We start from the raw sequence: 22,898 nt of genomic DNA, 5'->3' as shown, positions 1-22,898 counted from the left end.
ATAATATGGACATAATAATGAGATAATATGGACATAAGGAGATAATATGGACATAATACGGATATAATATGGATACAAAATAGACATAAGAATATAATATGGACATAATAATATAATATGGCCATAATAAGGATATAATATGGACATAATATAGGCATAATATGGATATGTTATGGACGTCATATGGGTATAATAAAGAAATAAGGACATAATATGGATTTCATATGGACATAAGGATATAATAAAGATATGATATGAACATAATAAGGATATGATATGGACATAAGGATATAATATGGACATAAGGATATGATATGGACATAATAAGGATATAATATGGACATAAGGATATGATATGGACATAAGGATATAATATGGACATAATAAGGATATGATATGGACATAATAAGGATATGATATGGACATAATAAGGATATGATATGGACATAACAACGATATGATATGGACATAAGGATATGATATGGACATAATAAGGATATGATATGGACATAATAAGGATATGATATGGACATAACTTGGACATAATATAGACATAATAAGGATATGATATGGACATAAGAATATAATATGGACATAATAAGGATATTATATGGATATAATATGGACATAACTTGGGCATAATATAGACATAATAAGGACAACATATGGATATAATACAACATAACAAACACTATAGAAATGATTCCAGAGATTAGAAAGTGTAGGTTTGAGTGACATCTGGGTTACTATGGTAACCATATTAGTTTGGAGCTTCACTATAATAAATATGAATGTCATCTTCACCAGCAGGTTGTCTGCTGGATCTGGACTCCAGTAACTCCAACTCTGTGACATCATCAAACCCTCTTGCAGTCACCACCAGCTCAGACCTGTGGGGACACTTTGACCCCCCCAACTGAATGAACCAAGGTTCTCTCGCTCTCTCTCCCTCTCTCTCTCTCTCTCTCTCCTTTTCTCTCTCGCTCTCTCTTTTTCACTCTTCCTGCTCTCTCTCTCTTGCGCTTCCTGCACTCTCTCTTTCTCTCTCTCTTGCTCTTCCTGGTCTCGCTCTCTATCTTTTCTTGTACTCTTGCTCTTCCTGCTCTCTCTTTTCTCACGCTCTCTAGCGCGCTCTTTTTTTCTCGCTCTTAGGGACTTTTTTTTTTTTTTTTCCCTCATGCTCTATTTTCACGCTCTTTCCTTTGTTGCTCTATTTTTTTCTTACTCTCTTTTCACTCTTTCTCTTTTCCTGCTTTCTCTCTCTCTTCCCTTTTTTGCTCTTTTTTTTACATTTTTGGCTCTCTCTTGCACTCTTCTCGTGCCCTCTTTTTTCACTCTCTTTTCTTGTGCTCTCTTTCACGCTCTCTTTTCTCACTCCCTCCTGAGTAACATTATGCAGCACTTTGGCGAGGTTGCTTTCCCCCCATCGAGGGGTCCCTACCGCTCCCTGCCGCGCAGGGTACAGAAAGCCCCTCCCCCCAGTTGTAGTTGTAACGATCAACAATAACAACAATAATATTAATAATAATAATAATATGAATTCCACCTGCTGAGTCACATTTAGAATTTAGTCTTACCGGCTTGTTGCGTCCCTCCATCTAACTGTGAACATGATGTAGAAACGTTATGAAGGGCAATGCAGTGAACAATGAATGCATTTTCTGTACAGAGAATATTTATTTGAAATATGTACATATATATACATATATATATACATACATATATTTATGTGTCGTAGCCTCATTTTCTTTGTCCGTTTGGCAGTAAGTTTCATTTCATGACCCGTCTCTAGCACCCTCTAGTGGCGTGTCGGTGCACAGCAGTAATAGTGCCACATGTAACCGTTGTAAGTGAGGAAGCAGGTTTATCTTAACGAGGACAAAATTAGAGGCAGGCCGCTAAGCCCGGCTTAGTCACTTGACCTCTGTCCCACTTAGTGACGATGTCATCGTCTTTCATCCCTAAGGATGTGTTTTATTACAAACCCCGTTTCCATATGAGTTGGGAACTTGTGTTGGATGTAAATATAAACGGAATACAATGATTTGCAAATCCTTTTCAACCCATATTCAGTTGAATGCACTACAAAGACAAGATATTTGATGTTCAAAACTCATAAACTTTTTTTTTTTTTTGCAAATAATAATCAACTTAAAATTTCATGGCTGCAACACGTGCCAAAGTAGTTGGGAAAGGGCATGTTCACCACTGTGTTACATGGCCTTTCCTTTTAACAACACTCAGTAAAGGTTTGGGAACTAAGGAGACACATTTTTGAAGCTTTTCAGGTGGAATTCTTTCCCATTCTTGCTTGATGTACAGCTTAAGTTGTTCAACAGTCCGGGTGTCTCCCTTGTGGTATTTTAGGCTTCATAATGCACCACACATGTTCAATGGAAGACAGGTCTGGACTACAGGCAGGCCAGTCTAGTACCCGCACTCTTTTACTATGGAGCTACGTTGATGTAACACGTGGCTTGGCATTGTCTTGCTGAAATAAGCAGGGGCGTCCATGGTAACGTTGCTTGGATGGCAACATATGTTGCTCCAAAACCTGTATGTACCTTTCAGCATTAATGGCGCCTTCACAGATGTGTAAGTTACCCATCTCTTGGGCACTAATACACCCCCATACCATCACACATGTTGGCTTTTACACTTTGCGCCTATAACAATCCGGATGGTTCTTTTCCTCTTTGGTCCGGAGGACACGACGTCCACAGTTTCCAAAAACAATTTGAAATGTGGACTCGTCAGACCACAGAACACTTTTCCACTTTGTATCAGTCCATCTTAGATGAGCTCAGGCCCAGCGAAGCCAACGACGTTTCTGGGTGTTGTTGATAAACGGTTTTCGCCTTGCGTAGGAGAGTTTTAACTTGCACTTACAGACGTAGCGACCAACTGTAGTTACTCACAGTGGATTTCTGAAGTGTTCCTGAGCCCATGTGGTGATATCCTTTACACACTGATGTCGCTTTTTGATGCAGTACAGCCTGAGGGATGAAAGGTCATGGGCTTAGATGCTTACGTGCAGTGATTTCTCCAGATTCTCTGAACCCTTTGATGATATTACGGAGCGTAGATGGCGAAATCCCTAAATTCCTTGCAATAGCTGGTTGAGAAAGGTTTTTCTTAAACTGTTCAACAATTTGCTCACGCATTTGTTGACAAAGTGGTGACCCTCGCCCCATCCTTGTTTGTGAATGACTGAGCATTTCATGGAATCTACTTTTATACCCAATCATGGCACCCACCTGTTCCCAATTTGCCTGTTCACCTGTGGGATGTTCCAAATAAGTGTTTGATGAGCATTCCTCAACTTTATCAGTATTTATTGCCACATTTCCCAACTTCCTTGTCACGTGTTGCTGGCATCAAATTCTATAGTTAATGATTATTTGCAAAAAAAAAAAAAAAAAAGTTTATCAGTTTGAACATCAAATATGTTGTCTTTGTAGCATATTCAACTGAATATGGGTTGAAAATAATTTGCAAATCATTGTATTCCGTTTATATTTACATCTAACACAATTTCCCAACTCATATGGAAACGGGGTTTGTAGTTCGCCATTATTAGAACCAATGTCAATGTTGTAACTGACCACTTCTGAAGTCCGGGTTGGAACGTGAGTTTTGTCGGGACCAAGCTTGTATTTTTAAGACGCTTGCTTTTTTTTTTTTTGTGTTGTTGTTGTTGTTGTCGTCGTGGTGATTATTGTCGTTTACATGCAGATGGATTATGCTGCGTCGCTTGTTTTTGTGAGGGAAGTGCAATGAAGAAGATCATTCTAACCCTGACCAAGTCTTTTACCCCCCCCTAACGTGATCTCTTGTCCACAATGTGCGTATGGAAATATGCAAACATATAAATATGTCACCACAAATCAAACCGCCATTGTCTTTTATTTCTCCACAGAGACGAAAAGTCTGTTTCGGAGTGAATATCATGAGAATACATCGTGAGAGTATGACAGGAATTATGACGTCATCTACGATATGGTTATGACATCAACTACGGTGTGATTATGACATGATATAGATCCGGGGTGTCCTAACTTTTTCCACTGACAAGTGCACAGTCAAAAATCAAAGCGTGCGGGGGCCAGTTTGGTATTTTTCATCAAAACCAATACAAAATATAATTTGTTTTAACCTGTAGGGCTAAACTTTTATTCTATATTTATTACTTGATCCACAGTAGGTTTTGCCTCATTCCTGTGAGAATCCTGCGAGCGGTTGAAGCGTGAAGGAGTGGGGGTTGCTTACATTATGCGGGACAAGCTGCAGTGTGCTCAAACCACCACCAGGTGGCATCACTGAGTAGATATTTGGGGCTTATCGTGGATGAAAGTCAATATCGGTGCGTTCTTCACTCCGGCTTAAAGCGAGGGACGTAATCCAGACGCGGCGTGGATGATTTATGACACTTCTAAAGTTAGCCCACAGGTGTCCAATGTTGGACTTTTGGGCCCCGGGACACGACGTTCAGGCCTGGCTGGCCCAGGTTTTAAGGTCGCCACGGCGATGGCGACAGCGCTTCCCGCCGGGTGACCTCTGGACGCGTCGGGGCCAGCCGGATAACTCCCTGCAGATCTCCGCTGTGGGGCGGGGGAGAAGAGAAGGGTTATTGCAAATGGCCGCCAAGTGGCGAGCGAAAAGGTGCCGGGTGGCTCGCCTCGAACGTCCTCGTCGTGCCGACACACGGTCCTGGAGCAGATCTCCTTGTTGATCACGTAGACCCGGGGCAGACTGCGGCACAAACGATCAAGAAAAAACTCCTGAAGTGAAAACTGTTCACTGTGGGGCTGGTCCACATTTTACAAACAAAACCTTTTTAAAAAAAAAAAAAAAAAAAATTATATCTTTTGTGACGCTACCACACAAGTGTGAAGATGGATGCAATAAGTCTGATAAAAACAGAAAATAATAATGAATTAATAATACATAAATAATTAATATGTAATGGTATAAACAATATCTATATGTAATAATACGTCATAATGAATTAATAATACATAAATCATAAATTAATATGTAATGATATAAACAATATCTATATGTAATAATACCTTATAATGAATTAATACATAAATAATTAATATGTAATGATATAAACAATATCTATATGTAATAATACCTTATAATGAATTAATAATACATAATTATTATGTAATGGTATAAACAATACCTATATGTAATAATACCTCATAATGAATTTGAACATATGAACATACATAAACAGTAACATGTGGTCATATAAATAATACCTCGGTAATAATACCTTTATAATAATGAATTAATAATACGTAATGATATAAACAATACTTATGTAATAATACATCATAATAATGAATTAATAACACAAATAATATGTGGTGATATAAACAATACCTATGTAATATCTCAATGAATTAATATGTAACGATATAAACAATACTTATGTAATAATACATCATAATGAATTAATACACAAATATGTTATATAAGCAATACCTGTGTAATATCTCATAAAGAATTAATAATACTTAACGATATAAACAATACTTATGTAATAATACCTGATAATGAATTAATAATACATAAATAACTAATGTGATATAAACAATACCTATGTAATATAATACCTCATAATAATGAATTAAAAATGTAACAATATAAATAAACAATACGTATGTAATAATACATCATAATAATGAATTAATAATACACAAATATGTGATATAAACAATACCTATGTAATATCTCATAATGAATTAATTACACATAGATATGTGACGATATACACAATACCTATGTAATAATGCCTGATAATAAATTAATAATACATCAATAACTAATGTAATATAAACAATTTCTATGTAATACCTCATAATAATGAATAAAAAATATCACGATATAAACAATACGTATGTAATAATACATCATAATGAATTAATAATACACAAATATGTGATATAAACAATACCTATGTAATATCTCATAATGAATTAATTACACATAATTAATAATGAATTAATTACACATAATTAATATGTAATAATATAAATACCTATGTAATAATATCTAATAATTATAATACATAAATGATATGTGATGATATAAAAAATACCTGATAATGAATTAATAATACATAAAATAGTATTATGTAGTGTTATAAATATCTATGTAATAATACCTCATAATAACTAATTTAAAATGTCACGATACAAACAATACGTATGTAATAATACATCATAATAATTAATAATACACAAGTATGTGATGATATAAACAATACCTATGTAATATCTCATAATAATGAATTAATTACACATAATTAATATGTAATGATACAAACGATACCTATGTAATATCTAATAATGAATTAATACATAAATGATTAATATGTGATGATATAAAAAATACCTAAAAATGAATTAATAATACATATATAGTATTGTGTTATAAACAATACCTATGTAATAATACCTCATGAGGAATAATAATACATAAATAAATAGTATTATGTAGTGTTATAAACAATACCTATGTAATAATACCTCACAATAGTAAATGAATAGTACATAAATAGTCATATGTAGTGTTATAAACAATACCTATGTAATAATACCTCATGAGGAATAATAATACATAAATAAATAGTATTATGTAGTTATAAACAATACCTATGTAATAATACCTCACAATAGTGAATGAATAGTACATAAATAGTCATATATAGTGTTATAAACAATACCTATGTAATAATACCTCATGAGGAATAATAATACATAAATAAATAGTATTATGTAGTGTTATAAACAATACCTATGTAATAATACCTCACAATAGTGAATGAATAGTACATAAATAGTCATATGTAGTGTTATAAACAATACCTATGTAATAATACCTCACAATAGTGAATGAATAGTACATAAATAGTCATATGTAGTGTTATAAACAATACCTATGTAATAATACCTCACAATAATGAATGAATAGTACATAAAGTCCTATGGAGTGTTATAAACAATACCTATGAAACACCACATGATGGCAGTATTGTCTCCAAATCCTTTCAAGTGTCCTCATTGGGGCAGTTTTCTGACTTGTTCCTTTTATTTACAATTCTTAACTTCTTTTTACACTTGTATGAACATGCATGTGACATCGTTACACTTGGTAAAGGTCAGCCATCTTGAAAATTATATATATTTTATTTTTATTTGACCTTGTTTTTATACTTCAAGCGTTACTCAGAGCTACTTGATGTATGTCCGCCTTCTTAAAGGGGAAGCAGCTGTGCTTAACTTCTTGTTGCACTTGTAAGGACGTGGAAAAAGTAGTGGGTGCAATGACAATAAAGATCTATTCCAATAAATGAAATTCGAAACAATAGTGTAATAAAAATACAGTTATATTCCAAAGAAATAAAAAGAAACCATAATTATAATGAGAATAAAGTTCTATAGACAACAAAGGTATGGAAATATGGCACTGGTGGATTTTATGTGACTCAGTACCTGCTAGTTCTGAATTAACTGCCTATAAAATACTGCATTTGGTCCCATTCCTGATCACAACATACCATAGCAGTCCCCAAGTAGAGGGGAAATATGCCCCCAGTGGCTGTAAGCAGTACAGACGTAATGACTCATGATTTATAATCTACTTCCCCATGTCAAACACAAGACTCAGGGGCCAGATTTGGCCCACATCATTTAAAGTGGCCCAACACATCATTTAATGTGGTCAGCGAGGGCATGTACACTGGTCCTCCACATCATTTAATGGGGTTGGCCACTTCATTTGAATGAGCTTACATCGTCATTCAATGTGGTCCGCCACGTCACATCCATAAATTGGCATTTAACATCAAAGTGGCCTGCAACATTATTTAATGTGGTCTGCCACATCAATAAAGTGGCCCTTCACATAATTAATTTGGCCCTTCACATCATTAATGTGGCCTGCCATATCATTAAAGCCTACCACATTATTTAATATGGTCCCCCGCATCATTAAAGTGGCCTGCCACATTATTTAATGTGTTCTGCCTCATCTTTAAAGTGGCCTGCCAAATCAATTATTGTGGTCAGCCACATCATTAAAGTGGCCCTTCACATCATTAAAATGGCCTGCCACTATATTTAATGTGGTCCGCCATATCATTAAAGGCTGCCACATTATTAAGCGTGGTCCGCCACATTATTAAGCGTGGTCCGCCACATCATTAAAGTGGCCCTTCACATCATTAAATTGGCCTGCCACATTATTTAAAGTGGTCTGCCACGTCAATAAAGTGGCCTGCCACGTCAATAAAGTGGCCTGCCACGTTATTTATTGTGGTCCGTCACATCATTATATTTGCCTGCCATACCAATAAAGCCTGCCAAATCATTTATTGTGGTCCGCCACATCATTAATTTGGCCTGCCATATCATTAAACCCTGCCAAATCATGTAACAGGGTCTGCCACATCATTATGTTGATGTGGCCTGCCACATCGTTTAAAGTGGTCCGCCACATCATTAAGGTGGCCTGCCATTGTATAAAGCCTGTCACGTCATTTAATATGGTCCACATCATTGAATTGACTTGCTACATCATTAAAGGGGCCTGCCACGTCATTAAATTGGCCTGCCATATCATTAAATTGGCCTGCCATATCATTAAAGCCTGCCACTTTATTTAATGTGGTCCGCCACATCATTGAAATGGTCTGCCACATCATTAAAGTGCCCTGCCATATCATTAAAGCCTGCCACTTAATTTAACGTTGTCCGCTACATCATTGATATGGCCTGCCACATCATTAAAGCCTGCCACATCATTAAAGCCTGCCACAATTAGTGTCCTGCCACATCATTAACTTGGCCTGCCAGGTCATTAAAGCCTGCCACTTCATTTAACGTACACTGCTACATTATAGATATGGCCTGCCACATCATTAAAGTAGCCTGCCATATCATTAAAGCCTGCTACATCATTTATTGTGGTCTGCCACGTCATTAAACTGGCCTGCCACATCATTTTGGCCTGCCATACCATTAGAGCCTGCCACATTTAATATGGTCCGCCACATCATTAAGGTGGCCTGCCATACCATTAAAGCCTGCCACATCATTTAATGTGGTCCGCCACATCATTAAGTTGGCCTGCCATACCATTAAAGCCTGCCACATCATTAACGTGGCCTGCCATACCATTAAAGCCTGCCACATAATTTAATGTGGTCCGCCACATCATTAAAGTGGCCTGCCATACCATTAAAGCCTGCCACATAATTTAATGTGGTCCGCCACATCATTAAAGTGGCCTGCCATACCATTAAAGCCTGCCACATAATTTAATGTGGTCCGCCACATCATTAAAGTGGCCTGCCATACCATTAAAGCCTGCCACATAATTTAATGTGGTCCGCCACGTCATTAAATTGGCCTGCCACACCATTAAAGCCTGCCACGTCATTAAAGTGGCCTGCCATACCATTAAAGCCTGCCACATCATTTCATGTGTGGTGTGCCATACCATTAAAGCCTGCCACATCATTAATGTGGTCTGCCACATCATTAAAGTGGCCTGCCACATCATTAAAGTGGCCTGCCATACCATTAAAGCCTGCCACATCATTAAATTGGCCTGCCATACCATTAAAGCTTGCTACATCATTAATGTGGTCCGCCACATCATTAAATTAGCCTGTCATAACATTAAAGCCTGCCATGTCATTAATGTGGTCAGCCACATCATTAAAGTGGCCTGCCATATCATTAAAGCCTGCTACATCATTTAATGTGGTCCGCCACATCATTAAAGTGGCCTGCCAAACCATTAAAGCCTGCTACATCATTTAATGTGGTCCGCCACATCATTAAAGTGGCCTGCCATACCATTAAAGCCTGCCATACCATTAATGTGGTCGGCCACGTCATTAAAGTGACCTACTATATCATTAAAATGGCCTGCCACGTCATTAAAGTGTGCTGCCACATCATTTCACTTCCTCCGACACATCATTCAAGTGGCCCTCTCAGGGCGGCCATAATTGCGATGTGGCCCTTTAATAAAAACGAGTGACACCCCTGATCTAAAATAAAAAGAAATAAAAATGTTGCATTCACAAATGTGCATGGAATGATGGATTCATTGGAACTACAACGCCCTCCAGTGGCAAACTTAGGAATTGCATGATTATTTTGTCATTTTCCTTAGCTGGGTGGTGTGAACATGAAGGAGTGAATTCTCATGAATATTCATGACTTCACTTAAGTTAGATTCACCTGTAGAGGCACAGCCCCCCGATGCACCTCTTGATGGGCCGATGCACCGAGTACATCCTGGTGCAAGGATACATCTCCTCCCTGCAGTCTGCACACACACACACACACACACACACACACACACACTTGTGCCACATGAGAAGGACCACGGCACGCAGTGTTGGTCTACCTACTGGCTGGCAGGTTTCCAGCAGGAGGCGGAGTGATCTCTGCAGACACACAATATAAACATAGAACATGATGACTAGAAGTTTAAAGCAACATAGGACATTAGAAGTTTAAAACAACATAGTACATTAGGAGTTTAGAAACAACATAGAAAATTAAAAGTTTAGAAGCCACATAGTACATTAGAAGTTTAAAGCAACATAGTACATTACAAGTTTAGAAGCAACATAGTACATTAGAAGTTTAAAGCAACATAGTACATTACAAGTTTAGAAGCAACATAGTACATTAGAAGTTTAAAGCAACATAGTACATTAAAAGTTTAAAGCTACATAGACCATGATGACTAGCAGTGTAGTAACAACATATAACATTACAAGTTTAAAGCAACATAGCACAAAGTACATTAGAAGTTTAATAGAACATTGGAAGTTTAAAGCAACATAGCACATTAGGAGTTTAAAGCAACATAGCACATTAGAAGTTTAAAGCAACATGGAAAATTAGAAGTTTAGAAGCAACATAGTACATTAGAGGTTTAAAGCAACATAGTACATTAGAGGTTTAAAGCTACATAGACCATGATGACTAGCAGTTTAGTAACAACATATAACATTACAAGTTTAAAGCAACATAGAACAAAGTACATTAGAAGTTTAATAGAACATAGAACATTGGAAGTTTAAAGCAAGATATTTTAAAGCAACATAGAACATTAGAAGTTTAAGGCAACATAGAACATTAGAAGTTTAGAAGCAACATAGAACATACAACTTTAGTTTAATAGAACCTAGTACAATAGAAGTTGAAAACAACATAGGACAAAGAACAGAAATTTAAAGCAACATAGAACATTAGAAGTTTAAAGCAACATAGTACATTAGAAGTTTAAAGCAACATAGAACATTGGAAGTTTAAAGCAACATAGAACATTAGAAGTTTAAAGCAACATAGAACATAGTATATTATAAGTTTAAAGCAACATAGAACATACGTTTAAAGCAACATAGAACATTATAAGTTTAGAAGCAACATAGAACATACAACTTTAGTTTAATAGAACATAGTACAATAGAAGTTGAAAACAACATAGAACAAAAAACAGAAGTTTAAAGCAACATATAACATTAGATGTTTAAAGCAACATATAACATTAGAAGTTTAAAGCAACATAGAGCATTAGCACTTTAGAAGCAACATAGTACATTAGAAGTTTAGAAGCAACATAGACAATTAGAAGTTTAAAGTAACATAGAACAGAAGTTTAAAGCAACAAAGAACATTATAAGTTTAAAGCAACATAGAACATTAGAAGTTTAGAAGCAACATAGTACATTAGAAGTTTAGAAGCAACATAGAACATTAGTAGTTTAAAGCAACATAGTACATTAGAAGTTTAAAGCAACATAGAACATTGGAAGTTTAAAGCAACATAGAACATTAGAAGTTTAAAGCAACATAGAACATAGTATATTATAAGTTTAAAGCAACATAGAACATAAGTTTAAAGCAACATGGAACATTAGAAGTTTAGAAGCAACATAGAACATAAAACTTTAGTTTAATAGAACCTAGTACAATAGAGGTTGAAAACAACATAGAACAAAGAACAGAAGTTTAAAGCGACATATAACAGAAGTTTAAAGCAACATAGAACATTAGAAGTTTAAAGCAACATAGAACATTAGCAGTTTAGAAGCAACATAGTACATTAGAAGTTTAGAAGCAACATAGAACATTAGAAGTTTAAAGCAACATAGAACAGAAGTTTAAAGCAACAAAGAACATTAGAAGTTTAAAGCAACAAAGAACATTAGAAGTTTAAAGCAACATAGAACATTAGAAGTTTAGAAGCAACATAGAACTTTAGTAGTTTAAAGCAACATAGTACATTAGAAGTTTAAAGCAACATAGAACATTAGAAGTTTAGAAGAAACATAGAACATACAACAGTAGTTTAATAGAGCAATAGAAGTTTAAAGCTACATAGAACATTAGAAGTTTAGAAGAAACTTAGAACATTGAACATTAGAAGTTTAATAGAACATAGAACATTAGAAGTTATGCGTGAGGGCAGAAGAAGGAACTTGTTACCGCTGTCCTGAATCTGGACTCCAGCTGTGGAAGCAGAAGAAAACAAAGTGGGTGAGTGGAACATAATTGATTGTGTGCTGTTTGGCAGCGTTACCATGGAGACCGCAGAGCAGGAGGACGACTGGAAAGATTCCCATGACTTCTTCTTCACTGACTGCAAGACAAGAAGTCATGTTGCAACACTCCATTTTATACAGACATTTCTCTCAGGACAATGTATCAAAGAAACTAACAATGTCAAATAAGGTTCAAACAAAAACCAGGTAAAGAGAAGGTAAATAAATGTTAAAAAGGTCAAATAGGGTAAATAAAAGGTATACCACAGTAAATACTGTATAGGGTAATTAAGTTACAAAAATGTGAACAGAAAGTAAACTACGGTGAAAAAAATTGAAATAAAATGTATAAAGAAGATAAAATAAGTTGGGGTTTTTTAATAAGGCAAAAAAAGTTTAAAAAAATAGTAAAGAAAGGGCAACAGAAGATGAATAAAAGGTTAAAAAAGGTATATAAAAGTTAAAAAAGGTTAAAAAAAAAAAAAAGAAGGTACAAGAAAGTAAATGAAGCTTAATAAAAGGTTAAAAAAGGTAAAGAGATGGTAAATAAAGGGTAAAATACAGCCAATACAAGGTGAAATGGAAGGTAAATAAATGGTGATTTTTTTTTTTTAAGTCAAGAGAAGGTAAAAGAATGTGAATTTAATAAAAGGCAAAATGCGGTAAATACAAAGTAAAATAGAAGGTAAAAGAAAGTTAATAGAAGTCAAAATAAGGTAGATATCAAGTAAAAAAAAAAGGTAAACTATGGTAAATACTTCACTTCCTGTCTTGGTGCTCTTGTTTTATCAGTATTTATTGTGCCCCGAACGTGACAGAATAATCCAGCCAACAAGTGACCCTGTGGGGACTACGGATGATGTTTGATAAGAAATGATCGAGTTCGAGCCCATTATCGAATCCTCTTATCGAACCGATTCTCTAATCGATTCTCTTATCGAATCCAGATAGGTTGTTGTATATGGGAAAAAACACACAATATTTGGTTTAACAAAAGCTCACTTTTATTTTATAAAAAATAAAATAAATCAATAAATATTGACTGTTGTTACCCACAGTATATTAAGTGGGATTTTTCAGAAAAACAAATACTGTATATACAATAACACAAAAACAACCTGTCTCTGTAATCACTATAGGTGTATGAATAATACTATAGTGTTAAATAAAATCAGTCTCTTGGGCACAAAACTGAAAATAATACAGCTCTCCAAAAAGTGCACTTCTGCTGCTATTGGAACATCCTTCTGGGGTCCATCAGTGTGGCCTCCTCCAGGAATGACTGCACGTCCTTGTCCTGGAGGGAAAATGAGGGACAGACACAGCATAGAATTAGGGGGGAAATTAGCTGAATGTGAAGACTAGGGTGTCTGTTATTAAGTCTTTAGCATTAGTATGTGGAATTAAATGACGGAATGGATTAAGTAATAAAGTTAAACATTGTACTGATATGATCCACTTTAAGAGGTTGTTCAAATGAATAGTGCTTACAAAGTACAAAGAAGAATTATGAGAATTACTTTCAACCTTATTGAAAATAAGATATTCTTCATCTCAGTATATTAATAATGACTGAATTAATTAATCACATATTTAAAAAAAACTTGTATATACTAATTCACAGATGTTATTTTATTATAAAAAGGTCAGTAAATGATGTATATATTTGTAAACGCTCTGAAGTGGGAAAGGGGTAGGATTAAATAAGCTTGACTTCTTCCTACTACTTTTCGGACATGATGTAAAGTGAAATGAAATGAAACTGATGTGTTATGCTGTAAGTGTGTTCATCCACGAAAGAAACTAAAGAAAGAAAGAAAGCACTAGTTTATTAGACAGACCTGCAAACTCTGGAGTGGTGTAGGCTACAAGATACCGTTAACGTTATCAGACACGTACACAAAGGCTAACGTTAACATTACCGTTAGCCACTGACTATGCTTAGGTAACGCTAGTCTAGCTAACATTACTGCAGTCCTGGTTGACATAAGAGGTAACCTTATTTTAGCCTAAAGGCTACGAGTGAGTAGATATGGAAATTAACCGGCAACAGTTAACGTTAGATACTCACCAGCACTATCACTGGAATTGGCGCTGCAGGTTGAAGCAGAGGAAGAGGGGGGTGCTTCGTCATCTCTGTCGCTGCTTCTCCACGACACCTTTCTCGAACCTTCGGGTTATGTACGGCCTGAACATGTTTCATCATGCTTGTTGTACTTCCCCCCCTTACATGAGAGCGAAGCCTGGCAATAATTGCAGATAGCCGTTTCCTCGTCATATTTTTTTGTAAAATGAAGCCATGCCTTGAGGCGTTTTTTCCGGTTCATTGTTGTTGTTGCTTCTGTATCTGCCGCCTAATGACTGAGCTACGTCATTTCCTGAGATTTGCCCTGTGGGACGGGATTCGTTCCCAGGGATTCGAATAAAGAACCAACTCTTTTTCTTTACTATAGTGGCCTTGATAACGGGAACCGGTTCTCAAAAAGAGATTTGAGTTCATGGAATCGGTTCTTTTCATGTCGAACAACCGGGAGAACCGGTTTCGAACATCATCCCTAGTGGGGACTTCTACCGACTAACTTTTTGCCTTGATCGGCACATGGATACGTTCTCCAACTTCTCCTCAGGTTCCTCTCCAAGCTTCTTCACACCCACCCCTGCCATCTGTTGACCTCTTTGGGGACGTCTGGGATCCGTACCTTGAGGGGGAGCTACGAGCAACTGTGGAGGCAGAGCTACTTCCTGCTCCAGTGATGTGGTACCATGCCTCCCTGCTTGGATGACCTTATGTGGGACCTCTCTACTATTACTCACTACTACTTCGGTGAGGTCGTCCACGATGCCGCCCCCATTCCGTCCTGTCCTGGCGAACCGCCACCTGTCTATCTTCCAGCGGGGTCGTTGCCTCATTTTCCTCCTGCGTTGTTGCCACCTCTCTCTCTCCCGGTGGGGTTGTCGCCGATACTTCATCCCCTTATGTCATTGCAGCTTCTTCCTACAAGAGTGGCCCGCACTCAACCACTATGCTGGCTTCCTATGCGCCTGTGCAGCGGTCGACCTCTAAGCCGTCCCTCCAAAGAGTGGCCCCTGCGCCCAACCTCCACACAGGGAGCAAAGATGCACACCCAATGCTCGCCTTTCCTCGTCAGCAGTAGAGACGTGCACACTAATTGCAGGAGTCCACTGCGCCAAGAGCAGAAAGACCCGAGAACTTGGCGTGGACGTCTGCTGACTGCCGGTGGTCCAGCTAGCTTTTACCCGCTGGCTGCAAGGACACATGGCCTGGACTGGCCATTTGTGGCAGTTGGACGACCCTCCACCAGTCCTCCCTCCACCCGGCCTTAAAGTTGGACCTTTTGTGTTTCATCTGGAACTGCCTTATAGCGTCTGGAATCCGTTATGTGAGAGGAACGTTCTGTCATGATGCCACATGACAGTTTAGACTATGTTTGTTATTTTCCTGTGTGTAGTATCACTCCCTGTCCTGGTGCTCTTGTTTTGTCGGTATTTCCTGTGCCCCCAACAAGACAGAATGATCCAGCCAACAAGTGACTCTGTGGGTACTTATACCGACAAACTTTTTGCCTGGATCGGCACATGGATACGTTCTCCAACTTCTCCTCAAGTTCCTCTCCAAGCTTATCCCCCCCCCCCCCCCCGTCATCTGTTGACCTCTTTGGGGACGTCTGGGATCCGTAACTTGAGGGGGGGCTATGAGCAACCGTGGAGGCAGAGCTACTTCCTGCTCCAGTGATGTGGTCCACAAAACTGCTACCATGCCTCCCAGCTTGGATGAACTTATGCGGGACCTCTCTACTATTACTCACTCCTGCTTCAGTGAGTTTGTCCACGATGCCGCCCCCGTTCCGTCCTGTCCTGGCAAACCGCCACCTGTCCATCGTCACTTGATTTTCCTCCTGCCTTGTTGCCACCTCTCTCTCTCTCTGCGGGGTAGTTGCCGGATCTTCCTCCCCTTATGTCATCGGAGCTTCTTCTGACGAGAGCGGCCCGCACTCAGCCACTACGCTAGCCACCTATGCACCCGTGCAGCGGTCGACCTCTAAGCCGTCCCTCCAAAGAGTGGCCCCTGCACCCAATCTCCACACAGGCAGAAAAGATGCAGACCCAACGCTCGCCTTTCCTCGTCAGCAGCAGAGACACATGCACTAATTGCAGGAGTCCACTGCGCCAAGAGCAGAAAGACCCGAGACCTTGGCGTGGACCTCTGCTGATGCTGGGGCATTCATCCTGCTCTGCTCATTCTCCTCTCTGCTAACTGCCGCTGGCTCTTCCCCGCTGGCTGCAAGGACACATTGCCTGGACAGGCCATTTGTGGCAGTAGGACGACCATCCACCAGTCCTCCCTCCACCCGGCCTTGAAGTTGGACCTTTTCTGTTTCATCTGAAACTGCCTTATAGCGTCTGTAATCCGTTATGTGAGAGGAACGTTCTGTCATGATGCCACAGGACAGTTTGGACTATGTTTGTTATTTTCCTGTGTGTAGAATCACTTCCTGTCCTGGTGCTCTTGATTTGTCTATTTCCTGTGCCCCCAACATGACAGAATGATCCAGCCAACAAGTGACCCTGTGGGGACTTCTACCGACAAACATTTAGTCTTGATCGGCACATGGATACGTTCTCCAACTTCTCAAGTTCCTCTCCAAGCTTCTTCACCCCCATCCCTGCTATCTGTTGACCTTTTAGGGGACGTCTGGGATCCGTACGTTGAGGGGTAGCTACGGGCAACTGTTAAGGCAGAGCTACTTCCTGCTCCAGTGATATGGTACCATGCCTCCTTGCTTGGATGACTTTATGTGGGACCTCTCTACTATTACTCACTATTACTTCGGTGAGGTCGTCCACTAAGCCACCCCGTTCCGTCCTGTCCTGGCAAACCGCCACCTGTCTATCCCCCAGCGGGGTCGTCGTCGGATTTTCCTCCTGCGTTGTTGCCACCTCTCTCTCTCTCTCTCTCCCTGCGGGGTCGTCGCAGATACTTCATCCCCTTATGTCATCGCAGATTCTTCCGACGAGAGCGGCCCGCACTCAACCACTACGCTGGCCACCTAAGCACCCGTGCAGCGGTCGACCTCTAAGCCGTCCCTCCAAAGAGTGGCCCCTGCGCCCAACCTCCCCACAGGCAGAAAAGATGCCAACCCAACGCTCGCCTTTCCTCGTCAGCAGCAGAGACACATGCACTAATTGCAGGAGTCCACTGCGCCAAGAGCAGAAAGACCCGAGACCTTGGCGTGGACCTCTGCTGATGCTGGGGCATTCATCCTGCTCTGCTCATTCTCCTCTCTGCTAACTGCCGCTGGCTCTTCCCCGCTGGCTGCAAGGACACATTGCCTGGACAGGCCATTTGTGGCAGTAGGACGACCATCCACCAGTCCTCCCTCCACCCGGCCTTGAAGTTGGACCTTTTCTGTTTCATCTGAAACTGCCTTATAGCGTCTGTAATCCGTTATGTGAGAGGAACGTTCTGTCATGATGCCACAGGACAGTTTGGACTATGTTTGTTATTTTCCTGTGTGTAGAATCACTTCCTGTCCTGGTGCTCTTGATTTGTCTATTTCCTGTGCCCCCAACATGACAGAATGATCCAGCCAACAAGTGACCCTGTGGGGACTTCTACCGACAAACATTTAGTCTTGATCGGCACATGGATACGTTCTCCAACTTCTCAAGTTCCTCTCCAAGCTTCTTCACCCCCATCCCTGCTATCTGTTGACCTTTTAGGGGACGTCTGGGATCCGTACGTTGAGGGGTAGCTACGGGCAACTGTTAAGGCAGAGCTACTTCCTGCTCCAGTGATATGGTACCATGCCTCCTTGCTTGGATGACTTTATGTGGGACCTCTCTACTATTACTCACTATTACTTCGGTGAGGTCGTCCACTAAGCCACCCCGTTCCGTCCTGTCCTGGCAAACCGCCACCTGTCTATCCCCCAGCGGGGTCGTCGTCGGATTTTCCTCCTGCGTTGTTGCCACCTCTCTCTCTCTCTCTCTCCCTGCGGGGTCGTCGCAGATACTTCATCCCCTAATGTCATCGCAGATTCTTCCGACGAGAGCGGCCCGCACTCAACCACTACGCTGGCCACCTAAGCACCCGTGCAGCGGTCGACCTCTAAGCCGTCCCTCCAAAGAGTGGCCCCTGCGCCCAACCTCCCCACAGGCAGCAAAGATGCCAACCCAACGCTCGCCTTTCCTCGTCAGCAGCAGAGACACGCGCACTAATTGCAGGAGTCCACTGCGCCAAGAGCAGAAAGACCCGAGACCTGGGCGTGGACCTCTGCTGATGCCGGGGTGTTCGTCCTGCTCTGCTCATCCTCCTCTTTGCTAACTGCCGGTGGTCCAGCTAGCTCTTCCCTGCTGGCTGCAAGGACACATGGCCTGGGCTGGCCATATGTGGCAGTTGGACGACCCTCCGCCAGTCTTCCCTCCACCCGGCCTTAAAATTGGACCTTCTCTGTTTCATCTGGAACTACCTTATAGCGTCTGGAGTCCGTTATGTGAGAGGAACGTTCTGTCATGATGCCACATGACAGTTTGGACTGTTTGTTATTTTCCTGTGTTCAGAACCACTGCCTGTCCTGGTGCTCTTATTTTGTCAGAATTTCCTGTTTTGTCTCTGTGTTTTGAAGTCTCTGTTCCTTGTCCTTCCAGCCCACCTGTTCCTCATGGTTAGTTAGTTCCACCTGGTTCCTTCTTTCAATTCTGGGTCATCATACTTTGTAGTCTGTTTAGTGTGCTTGTGTTCTGTTTAACTTTGGTCCTGCATAGCTTCCGGTGCACTTCCCAGCTGCACTATAGTTCGTGTTTAGTCATTAACCATACTTTTGCCGTCATCTGCATCTCGGGGTCACAACGCTCACCATAACGGGACAGGAACAACTGAATGGACATCCTCCAAGTCTGCTGATTCCATCATTTCGGGTTGTATCAACAAAAGGACATGTTCGCCAACTCCTTCTTCACTCACTTCATTGCCGGTCTTAAAAACAAGGTTGAGTTTTACGCTTAACAAAGCTCCTTTGACACACTCGGATTCTGCAATCACCCATGCTTTGGTTTTGACAATTCCAAGAAGCTCTGTGCCACTCAATTAGTGGTTTATCTGTTTCTGGCAGCTCTGATTCACCGTCTTGTGGTATGTCCGCTGAAATAGCTGAATAGTGTGTACTTACTTCTTGTTGGTACATTACAATAAGCATATTTTATACACTGTATTGTGCACTTACTTCCTGTTGGTACACTTAAGTAAGTATACTTTGTACACTGTAGTGTGTACTTACTTCCTGTTAGTACACTTCAATGGTATATTTTGTACACTGTAGTGTGTACTTCCTGTTGGTACACATAAGGAAGTATATTTTGTACACTGTAGTGTGTACTTACTTCCTGTTGGTACACTTCAATAAGTATATTTTGTACACTGTAGTGTGTACTTACTTCCTGTTAGTACACTTCAATGGTATATTTTGTACACTGTAGTGTGTACTTCCTGTTGGTACACATAAGGAAGTATATTTTGTACACTGTAGTGTGTACTTACTTCCTGTTGGTACACTTCAATAAGTATATTTTGTACACTGTAGTGTGTACTTACTTCCTGTTGGTACACTTCAATAAATATATTTTGTACACTGTAGTGTGTACTTCCTGTTGGTACACTTCAGTAAGGATACTTTGTACACTGTAGTGTGTACTTCCTGTTGGTACACTTCAGTAAGGATACTTTGTACACTGTAGTGTGTACTTACTTCCTGTTGGTACACTTAAGTAAGGATACTTTGTACACTCTAGTGTGTACTTACTTCCTCTTGGTACACTTAAGTAAATATACTTTGTAAACTGTAGTGTGTACTTCCTGTTGGTACACTTCAATAGTATATTTTGTACACTGTAGTGTGTACGTCCTGTTGGTACACATAAGGAAGTATATTTTGTACACTGTAGTGTGTACTTACTTCCTGTTGGTACACTTAGGTAAGTATACTTTATACACTGTAGCGTGTACTTACTTCCTGTTGGTACACTTCAATAAGTACATTTTGTACACTGTAGTGCGTACTTACTTTCTGTGGGTACACTTAGGTAAGTATACTTTATACACTGTAGTGTGTACTAACTTCCTGATGGTACACTTCAGTGAGGATACTTTGTACACTGTAGTGTGTACTTACTTCCTCTTGGTACACTTAAGTAAGTATACTTTGTACACTGTAGTGTATACTTACTTCCTCTTGGTACACTTAAGTAAGTATACTTTGTAAACTGTACTGTGTACTTACTTCATCTTGGTACACTTAAGTAATTATACTTTGCACACTGTAGTGTGTACTTACTTCCTGTTGGTACACTTAAGTAAGTATACATTGTACACTGTAGTGTGTACTTACTTCCTGTTGGCACACTTCAATAAGTATATTTTGTACATTGTAGTGTGTACTTACTTCCTGTTGGTACACTTCATTAAGTACATTTTGTACACTGTAGTGTGTACTTACTTTCTGTTGGTACACTTAAGTAAGTATACTTTGTACACTGTAGTGTGTACTTACTTCCTCTTGGTACACTGAAGTAAGTATACTTAGTACACTTTAGTGTGTACTTCCTGTTGGTACACTTAAGTAAGTATACTTTGTACACTGTAGTGTGTACTTACTTCCTGTTGGTACACTTAAGGAAGTATATTTTGTACACTGTAGTGTGTAATTACTTCCTGTTGGTACACTTCAATAGGATATTTTGTACACTGTTGTGTGTACTTACTTCCTGTTGGTACACTTCAATAGGATATTTTGTACACTGTAGTGTGTACTTCCTGTTGGTACACTTAAGTAAGTATACTTTGTACACTGTAGTGTGTACTTACTTCCTGTTGGTACACTTCAATAGGATATTTTGTACACTGTAGTGTGTACTTACTTCCTGTTGGTACACTTCAATAGGATATTTTGTACACTGTAGTGTGTACTTCCTGTTGGTACACTTAAGTAAGTATACTTTGTACAATGTAGTGTGTACTTACTTCCTGTTGGTACACTTAAGGAAGTATATTTTGTAAACTGTGTGTACTTACTTCCTGTTGGTACACTTCAATAGGATATTTTGTTCACTGTAGTGTGTACTTACTTTCCGTTGGTACACTTCAATTAGTATACTTTGTACACTGATCATTCCATAATCTAGTAAACATTCTAGTAAACAATGTAGTAATCAATCTAGTCAATATTCTAGTAAACATTTGAGTAAACAATCTTGTAAACATTCTAGTACACAATACAAGTGACAAAGTAAAAACTATGTTCTATGATCTACGTCTTCATTCTTCTGTCAGAATAAGTTTGAGTCCAACTTGTGAGTTCTCTCGGAAGAATGTGTTGTTGTTGTTGTTGTTGTTGTTTGCTAATGTGACCAATCCCCACCCTTCTTTCCTTTCTCACATTCTTCTCCACGTTTCTTCTTCTACCACACCTTGTGTCTGACATGATGCTACGTCAACATGCGTCAAACATGAATGTTTGCCAAACGTCGAGTCACTAAGCAAGAATCCTAAACAAAGTTTGGTCAAAATCATGCAGAAAAGAAAAGGATACTCACAAGTCTGCTGTTTGTCCAACCTGACAATCTTTTGTCTTCTTGTTTTTTTCTCCTTCTTTTTCTCTCCTCCTCCCTCCTCCCTTTTTATTACAGCCATTCTTTCATTTGGATCCTGCCCCATTCTGCCACGATTACTCGATATCACCTTACCTTCCATGCTGATTCTAGCAGTTTACTTCTTCTAAACATCGCCACATTTAAACACACAAATAGATACCATGAGTCATGGAAAGTAAGTGATGATACTGTAAGTTCTTGCATGTAAAGTCTGTGATATCATGTGCGATAAAAGCAGTCCTGCAGCGTGTTTACTTGTGTGTGATATCATGTGCGATACAAGCAGTCCTGCAGCGTGTTGACTTGTGTGTGAAATCATGTGCGATACAAGCAGGCCTGCAGCATGTTTACTTGTGTGTGTGATATCATGTGCGATACAAGCAGTCCTGCAGCGTGTTTACTTGTGTGTGATATCATGTGGGATACAAGCAGTCCTGCAGTGTGTTTACATGTGTGTGTGTGATATCAAGTGGGAAACAAGCAGTCCTGCAGTGTGTTTACTTGTGTGTGATATCATGTGCGATACAAGCAGTCCTGCAGCGTGTTTACTTGTGTGTGAAATCATGTGCGATACAAGCAGGCCTGCAGTGTGTATACTTGTGTGTGAAATCATGTGCGATACAAGCAGTCCTGCAGAGTGTTTACT

The 22,898-nt window shown here is 39.5% G+C and overlaps 2 protein-coding genes across 5 annotated transcripts in view; one reads left to right on the top strand and one right to left on the bottom strand.

The window, feature by feature from the left end:
* LOC133659804 (adaptin ear-binding coat-associated protein 1-like) overlaps positions 1-13,511 on the top strand; it is a 31,599-nt gene extending 18,088 nt beyond the window's left edge. Inside the window, exons 7-8 of one of the 4 annotated variants that reach the window (XM_062062563.1) lie at positions 808-930; positions 12,619-13,511. In XM_062062563.1, the coding sequence (XP_061918547.1) occupies positions 808-920 (113 nt within the window). In that variant the 3' untranslated portion in view covers positions 921-930; positions 12,619-13,511. Of the gene's footprint in view, positions 1-807; positions 4,180-12,618 lie in introns of those variants that run through there. The other 3 variants (XM_062062566.1, XM_062062562.1, XM_062062565.1) reach the window with 3 other exon arrangements.
* Positions 3,604-22,300, bottom strand: mfap5 (microfibril associated protein 5). The gene is made up of 7 exons (XM_062062567.1): positions 22,196-22,300; positions 12,625-12,684; positions 12,531-12,554; positions 10,442-10,477; positions 10,269-10,356; positions 4,679-4,752; positions 3,604-4,601 (listed from the first exon to the last, which is right to left on the bottom strand). Exons 1-7 carry the CDS (start codon positions 22,290-22,292, stop codon positions 4,489-4,491), a joined length of 492 nt encoding a protein of 163 aa, XP_061918551.1. The 5' UTR covers positions 22,293-22,300; the 3' UTR covers positions 3,604-4,488.
* Between the last annotated feature and the right edge of the window lie 598 nt (positions 22,301-22,898).

Source organism: Entelurus aequoreus, linkage group LG11, assembly GCF_033978785.1.
Source record: "Entelurus aequoreus isolate RoL-2023_Sb linkage group LG11, RoL_Eaeq_v1.1, whole genome shotgun sequence".
NCBI lineage: Eukaryota > Metazoa > Chordata > Actinopteri > Syngnathiformes > Syngnathidae > Entelurus > Entelurus aequoreus.
The sequence above is the reverse complement of the archived record's forward strand: the minus strand, read 5'-3'. Positions and strand labels throughout refer to the sequence as shown.